Source organism: Haliotis rufescens, unplaced genomic scaffold (genome assembly GCF_023055435.1).
Source record: "Haliotis rufescens isolate VD_foot unplaced genomic scaffold, xgHalRufe1.0.p SCAF_10, whole genome shotgun sequence".
Lineage (NCBI taxonomy): Eukaryota > Metazoa > Mollusca > Gastropoda > Lepetellida > Haliotidae > Haliotis > Haliotis rufescens.
In genome coordinates, this window is record NW_025963780.1 from 5,157,907 (window position 1) to 5,177,563 (window position 19,657).

The following is a 19,657-nucleotide window of genomic DNA, read 5'->3' on the forward strand; positions in this document are numbered from 1 at the left end:
GGGGACACCAGAAATGGGCTTCACACATTGTACGCATGTTGGGAATCGAACCCGGGTCTTCAGCGCGACGAGCGAACACTTTAACCACAAGGCTACCCCTACGCCCCATTTGCTTTTGAGTGATGTGACTGTTCGGATACGTTTTAATATAAATCAATCATGAAGAATGTTTGAGCAATAGGCAACTGCATTCAAGCACTCAAATGACAATTCTCTGAATTAAACTTCACAGGTCTTATTGAAATCTTTAAATCATTAACATTTGAAACATTTAAATCTTCTCTGAGTAGTGGTCTAGCAATGAATTACTTCTTGTTTAAAAATGTGGTTTTACAGAAGTGTATGATTTGGTTTAATAAAACAAGAGTTCATTGTGAGGAATGCATCCTATCCACCAGTGACAGGTGTCTTATTCACATCTATTCACATCTATTCACATCTATTCACATCTGTCAGGGTGAACCCAGGCATCCAGCGTCCGTCCGACCTTGGCCTTGAGCTCCTCCGTGGCGTCAGCCAACTGCTTCACTACATCCTGAAAGATGAGACAGGAATACATCACTTGTCGTCAGGCCTGTGGGAAATGTGTGGACACAGCGACGCACCATCACATCACACATAGGGGCTCGCATTTGTATTGCCTAATATAAGTTTTCCACACTAGCTGTGTTCATATTCTGCTCCCTTTATGTCTTCTGTGGGTGTATATTTTCATTGTCCCCTGTTGTATGTATGTCTATACGCTGTGATGTCTGTCAGTGGCGTGGAATTTAGCATAAGTCCCGCTACGATTGTCCCGATACAATACGTATCGTGATACTTTGTTCATAATGAAATATGTATCGTGATACTTTGTCATAATACAATATATATCGTGATACTTTGTCATAATACAATATGTATCCTGATACTTTGTCATAATACAATATGTATCCTGATACTTTGTCATAATACAATATGTATCGTGATACTTTGTCATAATGCAATATGTATCCTGATACTTTGTCATAATACAATATGTATCCTGATACTTTGTCATAATACAATATGTATCCTGATACTTTGTCATAATACAATATGTATCCTGATACTTTGTCATAATACAATATGTATCGTGATACTTTGTTCATAATGAAATATGTATCGTGATACTTTGTTCATAATACAATATGTATCGTGATTCTTTGTCATAATACAATATGTATCGTGATACTTTGTCATAATACAATATGTATCGTGATACTTTGTCATAATACAATATGTATCCTGATACTTTGTCATAATACAATATGTATCCTGATACTTTGTCATAATACAATATGTATCGTGATACTTTGTCATAATACAATATGTATCCTGATACTTTGTCATAATACAATATGTATCCTGATACCTTGTCATAATACAATTTGTATCCTGATACTTTGTCATAATACAATATGTATCGTGATACTTTGTCACAATACAATATGTATCGTGATACTTTGTCATAATACAATATGTTTTGTGATACTTTGTCATAATACAATATGTATCGTGATACTTTGTCATAATACAATATGTATCCTGATACTTTGTCATAATACAATATGTATCCTGATACTTTGTTCATAATACAATATGTATCGTGATACTTTGTTACAATACAATATGTATCCTGATACTTTGTCATAATACAATATGTATCCTGATACTTTGTTACAATACAATATGTATCCTGATACTTTGTCATAATACAATATGTATCGTGATACTTTGTTCATAATACAATATGTATCGTGATACTTTGTTCATAATGCGATATGTATCGTGATACTTTGTTACAATACAATATGTATCCTGATACTTTGTCATAATACAATATGTATCGTGATACTTTGTCATAATACAATATGTATCCTGATACTTTGTCATAATACAATATGTATCGTGATACTTTGTTACAATACAATATGTATCCTGATACTTTGTCATAATACAATATGTATCGTGATACTTTGTTCATAATACAATATGTATCCTGATACTTTGTTCATAATGCAATATGTATCCTGATACTTTGTCATAATACAATATGTATCCTGATACTTTGTCATAATACAATATGTATCGTGAAACTTTGTCATAATACAATATGTATCGTGATTCTTTGTCATGATACAATATGTTTCGTTATACTTTGTTAATAATACAATATTAATTCTACCATAAATTTGGAAATTACTTGATTCAGACGGGTCAATCAGAGGTTGTCAAATCATAATAAACCCCGTCTGATTGAAACAACTTATTTTACGGCCACATCACTGCGAAAGCTAATATTCATGGAATAGTACTTTTTTTCAGTCATTGCGGAAAGGCATACTTAAATAATTATATCTACAGTTATATCTTACAAAATGCAAAGTTGCGGTTACTACAATATTCAAAGGATGTGTGGCATTACATTTCGTGCAGTAAACACAATAGAAATGTACAAAGAGAATGCATTTGGGGTTTTGGGGACAACAGGGACTTGGAATATGGCGCTTTTCTATATATGGCTAGGACGTCTTTTTGAGTCATTTGTGGCACTTTTGAAAAAAATTATATATTTCCTAGAGTACGAACACTATTTAAAAGGTTTGAAACTTTCTGACTATCTGGTCTCATAATTCAAGACAAAAATGTTACTTTTCAATCAAAACTTGACTTTACATTCCGAATTGACAGGCAAAGTTGTAAACGACCCAGGATCATTCGACCGGCTCTGGGGTCCCTGGCCTCGTCATTCTCTACACACTGACGTATGAAGTCGTGGCTGTCAGTGGTAAAGTAGGGTGATACGTGTTTATGTTTGTCGAGTGTCCCGAATAAGCTAGAAATGTCCTGCATGTTGTACACATAGTTTTTTCCCAACCGATTTTCTTAATTTCCCTTCCCAATAGTATACGGGAAAACATGTGTTTCCATACACTGGATTTGTGTTGCTTCACTGGAGGTTCAAATTTTGTCGATGAAACTTTCATTTTCAATAAGTTCTTTCACACCTTTTGACAGTTTGCGCTGATATTGATGGAGGTGAGGTGAGGTGAAATGGGGTTTAACGTCGCGTCCAAGACTATTGCACTTATATAGCGACGTGCATGTACGTGTATGTGTTTGTGTGGCTGCTTGTACTAGTCCGGACTGATGTCGATTTATAGTGCTAGCTCACTGAGATACCATGCCGCAGTTTAACATGAATACCCCACTCAGACACAGTACACTGACTCCGAGCCGACCAGTCCTTGTTTTAGCCCCTTAATGCCGAGCGCCAGACATTGTAACAACAAGTACCATCTTTTAACGTCTTTTGGTATGACGCGGCCGGGGAACGAATCCCGGACCTTCTGCTCTCCGGGCGGACGCTCTACCACTAGACCACGGAGGCGGTGATATTGATGGGAATTCTGACATTCGATTGCATAGCATAAAAATTATCAGCCAATGAATTGTATGTAAAAAACGTGTCGCTCTTGCATGACCAGTAAGTGCTTGTTAAATGTTGATGGGCATTGATGTTCCAAAACTCGTTCAAAACTATTGCTGATTGGTTAAGTAGAGGAAGTTGACCAATGAAATCATAACAAACACTTTTATGATAAGGTAAAGCTTCAGTCAACTTCAGTGTAGGCAGGACCAGATTGTTTCATGTGTGTATCTGAATACTTTTGGCCAGGGCTCCGTTTAAACAATTCCCGGTCGGACATTTTGAACCCAACTCGTGAGTCCGACAACAAGTACTCAGGGTAGGGGTGGGTAATAGGGGGTCAGGTACCCAGATAGTAATTTGGACTCGTTCCTGCCCTAGTTTCTGGGGACCTATTCTAACCCAGTATCCCCCTGGGGCAGTAGACTGCTGGGGCCTATTCTGCCACAGGTTCCCATGGGGGCAGTAGACTGCTGGGGCCTGAAACCACAGGTTCCCCCGGGGGCAGTAGACTGCTGGGGCCTATTCTGCCACAGGTTCCCATTGGGGCAGTAGACTGCTGGGGCCTATTCTGCCACAGGTTCCCCCGGGGGTAGTAGACTGCTGGGGCCTAACACCACAGGTCCCCCCGGGGGCAGTAGACTGCTGGGGCCTATTCTGCCACAGGTTCCCACAGGGGTAGTAGACTGCTGGGCCCTATTCTGCCACAGGTTCCCCCGGGGGCAGTAGACTGCTGGGGCCTATTCTGCCACAGGTTCCCATGGGGGCAGTAGACTGTTGGGGCCTAAAACCACAGGTTCCCCCGGGGGCAGTAGACTGCTGGGGCCTATTCTGCCACAGGTTCCCATTGGGGCAGTAGACTGCTGGGGCCTATTCTGCCACAGGTTCCCATTGGGGCAGTAGACTGCTGGGGCCTATTCTGCCACAGGTTCCCACGGGGGCAGTAGACTGCTGGGGCCTAAAACCACGGGTCCCCACGGGGGCAGTAGACTGTTGGGGCCTATTCTGCCACAGGTCCTCACGGGGGCAGTAGACTGCTGGGGCCTATTCTGCAACAGGTCCCTCTGGGGGGCAGTAGACTTCAGTGTAGGCAGGACCAGATTGTTTCATGTGTGTATCTGAATACTTTTGGCCAGGGCTCCGTTTAAACAATTCCCGGTCGGACATTTTGAACCCAACTCTTGAGTCCGACAGCAAGTACTCAGGGTAGGGGCGGGTAATAGGGGGTCAGGTACCCAGATAGTAATTTGGACTCGTTCCTGCCCTAGTTTCTGGGGACCTATTCTAACCCAGTATCCCCCTGAGGCAGTAGACTGCTGGGGCCTATTCTGCCACAGGTTCCCATGGGGGCAGTAGACTGCTGGGGCCTATACTGCCACACGTTCCCAAGGGAGCAGTAGACTGCTGGGGCCTAAAACCACAGGTTCCCCCGGGGGCAGTAGACTGCTGGGGCCTAACACCACAGGTTCCCACGGGGGCAGTAGACTGCTGGGGCCTAAAACCACAGGTTCCCCCGGGGGCAGTAGACTGCTGGGGCCTAACACCACAGGTTCCCACGGGGGCAGTAGACTGCTGGGGCCTAACACCACAGGTTCCCCCGGGGGCAGTAGACTGCTGGGGCCTAACACCACAGGTTCCCCCGGGGGCAGTAGACTGCTGGGGCCTAACACCACAGGTTCCCCCGGGGGCAGTAGACTGCTGGGGCCTAACACCACAGGTTCCCACGGGGGCAGTAGACTGCTGGGGCCTAACACCACAGGTTCCCCCGGGGGCAGTAGACTGCTGGGGCCTAACACCACAGGTTCCCCCGGGGGCAGTAGACTGCTGGGGCCTAACACCACAGGTTCCCCCGGGGGCAGTAGACTGCTGGGGCCTAACACCACAGGTTCCCCCGGGGGCAGTAGACTGCTGGGGCCTAAAACCACAGGTTCCCACGGGGGCAGTAGACTGCTGGGGCCTAACACCACAGGTTCCCCCGGGGGCAGTAGACTGCTGGGGCCTAAAACCACAGGTTCCCACGGGGGCAGTAGACTGCTGGGGCCTAACACCACGGGTCCCCACGGGGGCAGTAGACTGCTGGGGCCTAACACCACAGGTCCCCCCGGGGTGAGGTGAGGTGAGGTGAGTCAAGGTGAGGCCGAGCGCCAGACAGGGTACCATCTTTTAACGTCTTTTGGTATGACACGGCCAGGGATCGATCCCCGGACCTTCGGTTCACCGGGGGGACGCTCTACCACTAGACCACGGAGGCGGTCCCTATTGTGTATACATGTGCGTGCAAAACTTACATCGGACAGCTTGACGATGTTGCTGTTCTCCACTATCTGCTGTGGGGTGCTTGCTCCTACGATGGCGACGGGGACGTTCTCCTGCTGCAACAGCCACGACAGCGCTGCCTTCGCCATTGGTACACTGGCCTTGTCACACACACCCCGGATCCGCTGGAGGGCCTGGAGTCAGACAAAGCACTGCTGTAGAAATCTCAGTCATAGGGGTTCATGGTATCCCAATTGCCTAGAGCGATACTCATACAGTCAAGTCTCGTTAATCCGACACTTGTTAATCTGACAATTGGCTTTATCCGACACTAATGGTGGGAACCAATTAAATCAGTGCCATTTAGACTTGTTAATCTGACAGTCTCGCACTCCAACTCCGACACACCTTATTTGCTGAAATCACTTTATAAACAGTCTCGTAAATCTGACACAGTGATCAGCGTACTCCCTGGTCATCTGCCCGCGAGTACACAGCCCGTGTTTTGATCCGAGACGAGCCGGCGAGTAGCTGCATATTTCAACGGCTGCAGAGATAAACTTGCTAAAAAATAACCAATTACTGCTTTGAATAAACAATACAGGATTATTCACATGCCTAGATTACTTCAATCTCATTAAAATCGGATACAAGTTCTCGCAACCGCTGAGGACATCCCATTACAGGTCACGTCAGAACGACCTTTCGCGAACTTTGACCGACCAATGAAATTACTAACAGGAAATCAATATGAGAAAGCAGCTTTCTTATACATTGCAGCACTAGTTTGAAATTGCCGATTTCCATTCCAGACTATGCTTTTAATGTATTTTGAATCAGTCATACAGTTCGTAACAGTAGTTTTGTGTTAGACTTTAGAGGTTGCATGATAAGAAAACATATTCCGCTAACAATCTAACATAACAATATAAATATTTCCTTTTTCCTTTTTGAATTGTGTAGTTGTCCGATTTTATATCATAAACGTTGATACTACCTAATTTCTTTTAGTTGACATACTCGTTAATCCAACATAATCATATGCAACCAACAATGTTGAATTAATGGGACTTGACTGTACCTGACATTTAGACCAGACAATCCAGTGACTGACATCAACATCCATCTTCACAACTGTGATACGATGAGATGCATCTACCAAGTCAGTGAGCCTGTCACCCAATCCCGTTAGTCGGCTCTTACGACAAGCATGGGTTGCTGAAGACCAATTCTTACCCCGATCTTCACAGAGTTAAGGATTTTAGAAACAAAACTATCGAACTGCTCCTAAAAGTACCAGCCTCTCACACAAGCACTTTTATTTGTTCGTTATTTTGTAAACCAAGTAACCAAGTCAAGATTCCTGACATATTCAAACCTGGAATCCCCAATGACAGAGTCAGCTGCCTAAAGTGAGTGAGTGAGTGAGTTGGGTTTAACGCCGCTTTTAACAGTATTCCAGTTATATCATGGCGTGTCAGCTTAATGTGGGAGGAAAGCCCGAAGTGATGCAGGTCTCAGACATTTACCACTTCGGTGAAACCCTCGAGCACGGGTATGGTGCTGACAAACCTAGAAACATAATCGGGGCGAACCGAGATTCGAACCCACAATTATAGGTTTCTGGCATGCCCAAGGGATGCAACACTGCACAGGGAATCGCGGCGCCTTAGACGACTGGGCCACCCGTGCCCCCCTGCCTAAAGTGAGAGCATGGCTACATTTACTGTACCTCAAACACCTCCTTCTCGGCGCCATCTTGACCATGTCGACTCAACTGGGTGCTGAAACAGTGAGGATGGACATCAGCAGATGAATGCATACTTTGTAATGTCACATCAGCAATCTTGCTGCTTTTAGTTAACAGCAATGTGAAGTAAGAGGTTATGTATCAATGATGCTGTAGGCAGAGTGCCAGAAATTAAAGGAAGCAATCAACATATACCCAAAGGCTAGGAGACCTACAGTAACATGTGACCAAAATATACATGTCACAATTGAATTCCATTTCATGTTGATACTCCATCTTGTTTACATCTCAAAACGAAACAAACAATTTACATTACATGAATTGGGAAGTTTTTCAATACAAATTTGAGAAGTTTTAACAAATTTATGCAAATATCGGCTTCCAAGCAGGTTTCGAAACCTGAATTGTTTTTTTATATATCATTGTTTTATCCACCTACTGACTAGGACTTTCAACACACAAAAAAATCACAAATCAAGAAACAGAAAAGTCTGTCCTGACAGAATAAACCGATTGGACCGGAATACTTGCAACATGAAGGCCCAGGGGCAGATAACTCTAACTGACCTGTCACGAGAGAAGAGTTTTCCTCTCCTCCTTCCCTCGGGGACATCGTCGAGGGTGGCATACTTGCCAGTCAGCAGCCCCTGTTGTAGAGGTGAGTAGGCCAGGACACTCATATTGTTCTCCTTGCACACCGGCAGGACGTCGTACTCCGCCGACCGCCACAGTAGGTTGTACCCCATCTGTAATAACATTCAGGGTTGGTTGGTTTGTTGTTTAAGACCTCTTCTAACCCGGGTCGTGTCCGGACTAACGAGAGCGTGTGAGTGGTTGGTTGGTTGTTTAACGCCGCACTCAGCAATATTCCAGCTATGACGGCGGTCTGTAAATAATCGAGTCTGGACCAGACAATCCAGTGATTAATATCATGAGCATCGATCCATGCAATTGGGATCGATGACCTGCATCAACCAAGTCAGCGAGCCTGACCACCCGATCCTGTTAGTCGCCTTTTACGACAAGCATAGTCACATTTTAAGGCAAGCATGGGTTGCTGAAGACCTATTCTACCCCGGATCTTCACGGGCCTTAGCACTGACAGAGGATTCAATAAACCCTCTTTGCTTACTAGCGTTTGTTACAAAGTATTATGATGTCAAGCCTTACCACCATAAACTACAGCAACTATTTTGTACTCCTAAAGTCTCAGTGATGAGAGTGTGTGAGTATGGTTTTACGCCGCTTTTAGCACTTTCCAGCAATATCACAGTGGGGGGCACCAGAAATGGGCTTCATACATCGTACCCATGACGGGAATCGAACCCGGGTCTTTGGTGAACGAATGTTTTAACCACGAGGCTACCCGACCGCCCCCTCAGTGTTAAGAAATGTCAGCAGACGAAACCCCTGTATACTTAAAGAAATCTAATGTATACTCTCCTACTCATGCAAATGCATCTGTTATCATGGTTATTCAAATGACTTTCTTGTATATATGTCCATGTACCACTGTGAGTGTTTATTAATTGAAACTAAACAAGGTAAACGTGTCGCCATTATGATGGCTTTAATGTCATTAGTCCATCTGGGGCTGATGAAACTTGCGTAGGAAACTGCATCAAAATCAAAATCAAAATTTTTCGCTTATTGAGAACATAAGTTCTTATAGTGGAATATAATGATAAGGATTGACTGAGATTTTTATAAAAATATGCAGTCAATCCTTACATGAATATGTGTTATATGTAGCTTCTCCTTTATAGGTGAGTGATTTTGTCTCTGATGGACAGTTTGGGCTGTATACTCCCCATGGAGCTGAGAATGAAAATCAAGTGCACACTGATCCACAGACCAGGGCAATAATGGTTTCTAGCTCCATAAGAATTCCCTTATAGAAAGCATATATCATTATTGATACCACCATCAAGACAAACATGACACCAGTTCACAGCAGTCAACTTGAATATAACACATACCTGGTTTGATATCGGCCTTCCTCCGGCAGCAATGAATTGTTTCAAGTTTTTCGGACCAAAATTTGAAACAGCGTAGTACTTCAGTCGTCCCAGGGAAATCTGCCTGTTGAGTTCTGTGACAGTCTCATCGTAATCCTTGATAAATGCTGGAAAATGAATCTGGCAGAGAAAAAGAGTTCATTAAATAATGACAGTATGCATCTCAAAAAGTTGAGAATAACCATGGTAACATTTTTACAGCTTCATTCCCACAAAAGCTAACCCAGAACAAACAAAATTTTAGTTTTTTTTGGTAAAAGTGATGTAATGACACAAAACCGCAAATGCGAGAGATATGAGAGGTGTTTTCTGATTGGTCAATAGGAGGGACACAGAAGTCCCAGAACTCGAAATAGCCACTAGTTGCGCTACAATTGAGCCCAGAAATTCCAGCCTAGTTTGGCAAGTTTGGAAATTGGACTTTTCTAGTCAGTTTACACCCTTGCCTCGGGAAGAACTGGACTTTCTAGTCAGTTTATGCACTTGCCTTGCGAAGAACTGGACTTTTCTAGTCAGTTTACGCCCTTGCCTCAGGAAGAACTGGACTTTTCTAGTCAATTTACGCCCCTGGCCTCGGGAAGAACTGAACTTTTCTAGTCAGTTTACGCCCTTGCCTCGGCTCGACTGTAGATGCACGGCTAAGGACAACTCTGTCCAATGGGTCGGACTGTAGATGCACGGCTAAGGATAACTCTGTCCAATGTGTTCGACTGTAGATGCACGGCTAAGGATAACTCTGTCCAATGGGTTCGACTGTAGATGCACGGCTAAGGATAACTCTGTCCAATGGGTTCGACTGTAGATGCACGGCTAAGGACAACTCTGTCCAATGGGTTCGACTGTAGATGCACGGCTAAGGACAACTCTGTCCAATGGGTTCGACTGTAGATGCACGGCTAAGGACAACTCTGTCCAATGGGTCTGACTGTAGATGCACAGCTAAGGACAACTCTGTCCAATGGGTTCGACAGTAGATGTACATCTCAGGACAACTCTGTCCAGTGGTTCGACTGTAGATGCACGGCTAAGGACAACTCTGTCCAATGGGTTCGACTGTAGATGCACGGCTAAGGACAACTCTGTCCAATGGGTCTGACTGTAGATGCACAGCTAAGGACAACTCTGTCCAATGGGTTCGACAGTAGATGTACATCTCAGGACAACTCTGTCCAGTGGTTCGACTGTAGATGCACGGCTAAGGACAAATCTGACCATTGGGTTTGACTGTAGATGCACGGCTAAGGACAACTCTGTCCAATGGGTTCGACTGTATATACACAGCTAAGGACAACTCTGTTCAATGGGTTCGACTGTAGAAGTACTGCTTAGGACTGTTTTCTAGGGGGATATTAGGATCACAAACTGATAGAATACCAAGGGTTAGATGAAACTGAAGGGGATTATCATGAACCAACTTTCAGCATCAGAGGGAAAGTTTGATAAGGTTCTTAACAAATACTAATGTTGTATGGGCAATCTCATTGAAATCAGATCTTAGTTCTCGTTGTCGCTAAACAAAGATCTGAGGACATCCCATTACAGGTCACGTCAGAACGACCTTTCATCTGACCAATCAAAGAGTCGCTTACCAGATCATGAAAGTGACAGTCGGAATGTGTTTTATAATCATGCAACCTTGAAACGTTAAAACGGGGTATTCCGAATGACAGTTACGGCCCGTATGACTGATTCCATCAAAATTATTGATAAACATTTGAACGGAGGTGGCGTTGCACAGTACGTGGGAAGCACTGCCATACAATCGCAACCATATATTAGACATTCCAGAATGTTTGTTTGTTCACTTTTCAAAATTTTCATCGAGAACTGTGTCAATATATTTTTTAAGCGTCGTCTGAAATGGAAGTCACCAGGTTGAAGCGAGTGCCGTAAGGCTCGAGAAAGCTGCTTTCTCATTGGCTGATATTGACTTCTTGTTATTCGTTTCAGTGGTCGGTCAAAGGTCGCAAAAGGTTGTGTGACCCGTAATGGAATGTCCTTAGACCTTCGTTTAGCAGAAGCAAGAACTTAGATCTGATTTTACTGAGATTGGTTGTATGGTGCAACTTATTTCAGTCTATTAATAGATTTCTCAAATGATTTTTCACAGGTGCAAATTTAACTTAAGTAGAACAAGTCATAGATCAGGGGTGTCACAATTCACTGACAACTAACGGGGCAAGTAGACTTATTTCACTCGTATCAATTCATCCCTCACCATTTTTAATAAAATATGCAGGTAAATTTCAATCCTAAAATATGTTTTCATTTCTCAAACACTTGTAGTAATAATAATGAAATACATGTCGCTTATATCATAACTAGAAGGCATACTTGGCGTCTGTCTGTTCAAAAACTAAACAAAAAAGTGTGTTGGCGTAGCAGGTCTTGAAACTATTTTTTAAAGGGATGCAATTATATTTATTTTTGTTGTAAGCAACTCGTTACTGATTCTCAAATATCAAAGCAAAAGTGAATGATTTTGTGAGGGTTATGACTGGGGTTTTTTAAATCGAGAATGACTGGGTTGATGAGAAAAAAACATGATTTGATTACCAAACAGGCCCAAAACTGAATTTATTTTCTTTAAAAACAGTATGACTAAAAAACAAAAACAAAATGTTCATATTAACTCAAAGGTTAATTACAGAAAATGGTAATAATAACTGAGAACATAAAACTCTATAAAATTAAACAGGGCAAGTGAATATATTGCAGGACGAGTACAAAATAACATCTACTTGCCCTACAGGACAATTTGGGTTTAAGAGATTTTTTTATTAGCCCTGACAGTGAACATAGCACACCTATGTGGTGAAGGATGCACACACCTGTATAAGATCAATATAGTCGGTCTTCATCTTCTTCAGGGCTTTGTCGATGGAGTTTTGGATGTCCTCTGCTGAGTATGGTGGGGTGCCAGGGCCTTCCCTAAACCCATACTTGGTTGCTATGACAGCATCTCGGCGCCTCCCCTCCAGACACGCTCCCAGAGCCTCCTCTGAACCAGCATAGCCCTGAAGTGAGTGAGTGAGAGAATGTTGTTTATTTAGCAATAATATTCCAGCTACATTGTGGCAGTCTGTAAATAATCAAGTCTTGACCAGATATTCAAAGCATGTGCAGCAATCTGTGTAACAGGGGACAGTGATACATACACATTCAGCCGAGTCGCTGACCTTGACTAGACATCTATTTTAGCTGATTCATACAACATGCATAGATCAGTGGGGACATGCGGGACAAGTTCAACAGAGGCATCGTAATCTTGAAAGCAGATAACAATTATGACGACAGACAAATCTGCTGTGGATGCAAACATATATGGGCCAACAACATCTGGTAAAATAATTTCCCTTTTTTATTTCAATGTTCCACAGAAAGTAAGACCTGCCTATTTGTGACAATTAAATTATATGCAGATATTCTACAGTAATTTGCATTTAAAAGAATCTTCATACCCAATTTTTATGGTTGATAAAATACAAACCTTACTACAGCCCTAATACACGTCATGCTACAGCCCCAATACATACCTTATTAGAGAATCAATATAAACATCTTACAACAATCTCCCTACATACGGTACAACAGCCCCATACATTTCATACTACAGCCCCAAAACAAATAATAATACATCCCCCATACACATTTGACTACAACCCCAATACACATCTTACTACAGGCCCGATGCACATCTTACTACAGCCCCAATAACATCTTACTACAGCCCCGATGCACATCTTACTACACCCCCAACAACATCTTACTACAGCCCCAACAACATCTTACTACAGCCCAGATACACATCTTACTACAGCCCCAACAACATCTTACTACATCCCCGATGCACATCTTACTACAGCCCCAACAACATCTTACTACAGCCCCGATGCACATCTTACTACAGCCCCAACAACATCTTACTACAGCCCCGATGCACATCTTACTACAGCCCCGATACACATCTTACAACACCCCCAACAACATCTTACTACAGCCCCGATGCACATCTTACTACACCCCCAACAACATCTTACTACAGCCCCGATGCACATCTTACTACAGCCCCAACAACATCTTACTACAGCCCAGAAACACATCTTACTACAGCCCCAACAACATCTTACTACAGCCCCGATACACATCTTACTACAGCCCCGATACACATCTTACTACAGCCCCAACAACATCTTACTACAGGCCCGATGCACATCTTACTACACCCCTAACAACATCTTACATCAGCCCCGATGCACATCTCACTACAGCCCCAACAACATCTTACTACAGCCCCGATACACATCTTACTACACCCCCAACAACATCTTACTACAGCCCCGATACACATCTTACTACACCCCCAACAACATCTTACTACAGCCCCGATGCACATCTTACTACAGCCCAAACAACATCTTACTACAGCCCAGATACACATCTTACTACAGCCCCAACAACATCTTACTACAGCCCCGATGCACATCTTACTACAGCCCCGATACACATCTTACTACAGCCCCAACAACATCTTACTACAGGTCCGATGCACATCTTACTACAGCCCCGATGCACATCTTACTACACCCCCAACATCTTACTACAGCCCCGATGCACATCTTACTACACCCACAACAACATCTTACTACATCCCCGATGCACATCTTACTACAGCCCCGATACACATCTTACTACAGCCCCAACAACATCTTACTACAGCCTCGATGCACATCTTACTACAGCCCTGATTCACATCTTACTACAGCCCCAACAACATCTTACTACAGCCCCGATACACATCTTACTACACCCCCAACAACATCTTACTACACCCCCAACAACATCTTACTACAGCCCCTATGCACATCTTACTACAGCCCTCATACACAGCTTACTACAGCCCTCATACACAGCTTACTACACCCAAAAGAACATCTTACTACAGCCCCGATGCACATCTTACTACAGCCCCAAGAAACACTCTACTACAACCCGAAAGTACTTACCTCTGCCGTGTCAAAGAAATTGATGCCCTGTTCAAAACACTTGTCAACAATTGCCTTTGAGGTCTGAAAACACAAATTTCACAGATGAATAAAGTTGTTTATCACATAATAATGTATTTATATCAGTCACCAACTGATTTTTCACTAATGATTTGTCCACAATACAGAGACATACTTCCCATGCCCTACACAGTACAGAGACACACGTCTCATGCCCAACACAGTACAGACACTTCTCATGCCCTACACAGTACAGACACTTCTCATGCCCTACACAGTACAGACACACTTCTCATGCCCTACACAGTACAGACACACTTCTCATGCCCTACACAGTACAGAGACACACTTCTCATGCCCTACACAGTACAGACACTTCTCATGCCCTACACAGTATCGACACATGTCTCATACCCTACACAGTACAGACACACTTCTCATGCCCTACACAGTACAGACATACTTCTCATGCCCTACACAGTACAGAGACACACTTCTCATGCCCTACACAGTACAGAGACACACTTCTCATGCCCTACACAGTACAGAGACACACTTCTCATGCCCTACACAGTACAGAGACACACTTCTCATGCCCTACACAGTACAGACACTTCTCATGCCCTACACAGTACAGACACACTTCTCATGCCCTACACAGTACAGACACTTCTCTTGCCCTAAACAGTACCGACATACTTCTCTTGCCCTAAACAGTACAGACATACTTTTCATGCCCTACACAGTACAGACACACTTCTCATGCCCTACACAGTACAGACACTTCTCATGCCCTACACAGTACCGACATACTTCTCATGCCCTACACAGTACAGACACTTCTCATGCCCTACACAGTACAGACATACTTCTCATGCCCTACACAGTACAGACACTTCTCATGCCCTAAACAGTACAGACACTTCTCTTGCCCTACACAGTACAGACACGTCTCATGCCCTACACAGTACAGACACTTCTCATGCCCTACACAGTACAGACATACTTCTCATGCCCTAAACAGTACAGACACTTATCTTGCCCTACACAGCACAGACACACTTCTCATGCCCTACACAGTACAGACACTTCTCATGCCCTACACAGTACAGACATACTTCTCATGCCCTACACAGTACAGACACACGTCTCATACCCTACACAGTACAGACACTTCTCATGCCCTACACAGTACAGACACTTCTCATGCCCTACACAGTACAGACATACTTCTCATGCCCTACACAGTACCGACACACTTCTCATACCCTACACAGTACAGAGACACACTTCTCATGCCCTACACAGTACAGAGACACACTTCTCATGCCCTTCACAGTACAGACACGTCTCATGCCCTACACAGTACAGACATACTTCTCATGCCCTACACAGTACAGAGACACACTTCTCATGCCCTACACAGTACAGACACGTCTCATGCCCTACACAGTACAGACATACTTCTCATGCCCTACACAGTACAGAGACACACTTCTCATGCCCTACACAGTACAGAGACATTCTTCTCATGCCCTACACAGTACAGAGACACACTTCTCATGCCCTACACAGTACAGAGACACACTTCTCATGACCTACACAGTACAGACACGTCTCATGCCCTACACAGTACAGACACTTCTCATGCCCTACACAGTACAGACACTTCTCATGCCCTACACAGTACAGAGACACACTTCTCATGCCCTACACAGTACAGAGACACACTTCTCATGCCCAACACAGTACCGACACTTCTCTTGCCCTACACAGTACAGACACTTCTCTTGCCCTAAACAGTACAGACACACTTCTCATGCCCTACACAGTACAGACACTTCTCTTGCCCTAAACAGTACCGACATACTTCTCATGCCCTACACAGTACAGACACTTCTCTTGCCCTACACAGTACAGACATACTTCTCATGCCCTACACAGTACAGACACTTCTCTTGCCCTACACAGTACCGACATACTTCTCATGCCCTACACAGTACAGACACTTCTCATGCCCTACACAGTACAGACATACTTCTCATGCCCTACACAGTACAGAGACACACTTCTCATGCCCTACACAGTACAGACACTTCTCATGCCCTACACAGTACAGACACTTCTCATGCCCTACACAGTACAGACATACTTCTCATGCCCTACACAGTACAGACACGTCTCATACCCTACACAGTACAGAGACACACGTCTCATGCCCTACACAGTACAGACACTTCTCATGCCCTACACAGTACAGACACGTCTCATGCCCTACACAGTACAGACACTTCTCATGCCCTACACAGTACAGAGACACACTTCTCAAAAAAGGCGACATATATAAGTATTTGTGTCTGCCATATTGTTCGCCATGAGAAATGTGTGTTGTGAATAATTATGAGCATATTACAGCACAGGTAATGTTGTGTCAGTAAGGATTAGATAAGGGTATATTTACGTAGGTTTATCTATGACATTCTATTTGAGATTACGTTTATAGTAGGTTTAGAATGAATTAATATGGCAGTAGATTACTATGTACCGTAATAAGCGCCCAGGGCCCTCTCAAAATAAGAAATAGGGGGCTCTTATTAGAATATTATTTTGGTGAGAAAAAAAAAAAGATTTGAAAGATAAATTTTGTGGTTTATGCTGACAGCCTGAAATGTTTATATACGACAGATATATTTTTCCAGAATTTAATTGCCCATAATTAAGGGTGCATATAACACACGAGTGATTATTATACGCGAATAAATAAGTGTTGTGTACAATGATCAATGGGAAGGGGTGCTAATTGGTATTGTCCACTAGCCAATATATTAGCAAATATAGCCATGGGCCCTTATTAGAGCGGGGCACTTATTACGCCGAATACGGTATATTATTTTATGATATTTATATTTAAGTTATAGTGACTTGCGAGATTTACACCACAATAACCTGCTACATTGATATTGTTGTAATTTTAAAGCCTCCATAGGGTGCTGTATAGTCTATCTCCCAAACCCTAAAGAAAAAAAGTAAAAAGGAGTCCAACTCAAGTCTAGATTCTGGGTTCCATTTGGATTTTATTCTTTCTATTTTGTGGACATATATTTTAAACAAGTTAACTTTATTTCTGGAACTTAATGTCAGTCTAGGTGTTGTTCCACAACATATTCTCTATTGTGAGGAAAGTATGACGAAAAACTTTCCAACCCAGGCCATTCAACCCCTTTATCAAATGTATGTCAAGGCTTCAGAGAGTTTTGTCGCTGAACTGAGGTGATAGTCAACCTAATTGACACTGCAGGTAATGCCTGACACAGATAGGAAGACGAGGTCAGAAGATTAACTCAGGAGGCACAAGACGTGAGGTACATGGGTACTTCATGATTAAACTGGCCATCAGCATTGAACAGAGAAACAAAGACCCACACGTACGAGGCTCTACAGCTCACGTACATGTTTCTGTGATTATATTCACCAAAACTTTTCTGGAATTACACTTCATTGATCATGTGAACATATTTACAAATGAATATGATGTTTTACATATTGTTCCATTTAGGACCTGGTCCTGATCCACAAAATAATCTTACTCCTACAACTGGCGTAAGTCTATGTTAAAGTATGGTAGTTAGGATCACCTTTGCTCCGATCGCTTTGTAGAACGGGGCCCATATTACCATGGTTAATGAATAGGGTATCATTTGATGGTTTTGACAATGTTTTCAAGAAGGCCTCTTCTTGCATATTTTCAACAATGAATACAGTCAGGCAGCGGTAGAAACGAACATTTTTAGTCCACTAGTCCTCTTAATGATAATATATAGTAAATCCTTAAAAAATGGCAAATTTCAACTAGTCCTTATGATACGTTAACCATTGGGAGTTTTGCAAGGACTACATAAGCATGTAAAAATAAATACCTTACACAAACATGACCTTGTAAATGTCTGTGTCATCAATAATCGTTTACAACAGACTTTCAACAGTTTCGCTCAGAAAATACTAGAATTCTGACACTTGTTTCGTAAAATCAGTATGACACGTGTAATAACCTGTTTAGGTAAGCGGGTCAGTAGCTATGATATAGATCTATTTGTCGGACCCCAGTATTGTCATGAGAAGTAATAGTTTGCAACTGATAATATACACGTTATGAGTCGTGAGGGGGATGCATAACAACTGCTTTGGGGTCTATACTTTGTTACACAGTGTTTTTTGTTGGTAATATGATATCCGTTATAGATCTCAAAGATAAGCCATCCCTAGGCCCCTCTGCAGAAGGACCAGCACTGAGCCTGTTAATGGAATGTCATTTTGAACCTTGAAACTCCACAATCTCTGCTCAGATCCGGGCACATTCTGAACACTGGAGGATATAGTATCTAAGGAGCTGTACCTCCTTCACTCCACAACGTCGGATATCATGAGTCCGTAATACAAGGAAGGGGAGGGACCGGCAAAATCTTACTTTGTGCAGAGTCTGCCAGATATGTAACGGTGGTCTTACCTCTAAACTCTGTCCGTCCCAATTAACCGTCGTCTTTCCCATGTTGAACTGCCATGTCCCCAAACAAATAGGGGACACTTCCAGATCGGTTCCTCCAAGTTTCACTCTGGCCATAGCTGCAGATACTGGTATGCCGTGCGCTCGACTGTTGACGACGTAGGTCGGAGTTACCTCCCGTTGTACTCGATATAGCAAGCTCCATGTCAGCGCGTGACACCTTCGTTGCAACTCTCGGTATACGGTATATCACTGTGAGGAGCTTGTCGATATAGGGGTCAGCGCTTGTTGCAAGCTCATTCTTCGCGTGATAACTTCGATACGCTATCATAATTGGCTGAGTCTTGACATTGACGCTTCTTTGCTGTTTAACATGTTAAGATAACCGGTGGCTGCAAACATGGGCAACTATCGCAGTGATTACATTAACCTATCGGCTCTTGTCTAAATTTGTATTTCAAGTGAGTGAGTATGGTTTTACGCCGCTTTTAGCACTATTCCTGCAATATCACGGCGGGGTACACCAGAAATGGGCTTCACACATTGTATCCGTGTCAGGAATCGAACCCCGGTCGTCGGCGTGACGAGCGAACGCTCTAACCACCAGGCTACGCGACCGCCCATTTGTATTTCAAGCATGGCCGGGGTTCTGAAAACTATTTTAATATTTCTTGG

General features: G+C 43.2%; 1 protein-coding gene across 1 annotated transcript; it reads right to left on the reverse strand.

The window, feature by feature from the left end:
* LOC124148048 (aldo-keto reductase IolS-like) lies at positions 1-19,175 on the reverse strand. The gene is made up of 8 exons (XM_048386671.1): positions 18,986-19,175; positions 14,482-14,544; positions 12,307-12,492; positions 9,437-9,595; positions 8,025-8,203; positions 7,440-7,491; positions 5,740-5,901; positions 1-535 (listed from the first exon to the last, which is right to left on the reverse strand). Exons 1-8 carry the CDS (start codon positions 19,097-19,099, stop codon positions 440-442), a joined length of 1,011 nt encoding a protein of 336 aa, XP_048242628.1. The 5' UTR covers positions 19,100-19,175; the 3' UTR covers positions 1-439.
* Between the last annotated feature and the right edge of the window lie 482 nt (positions 19,176-19,657).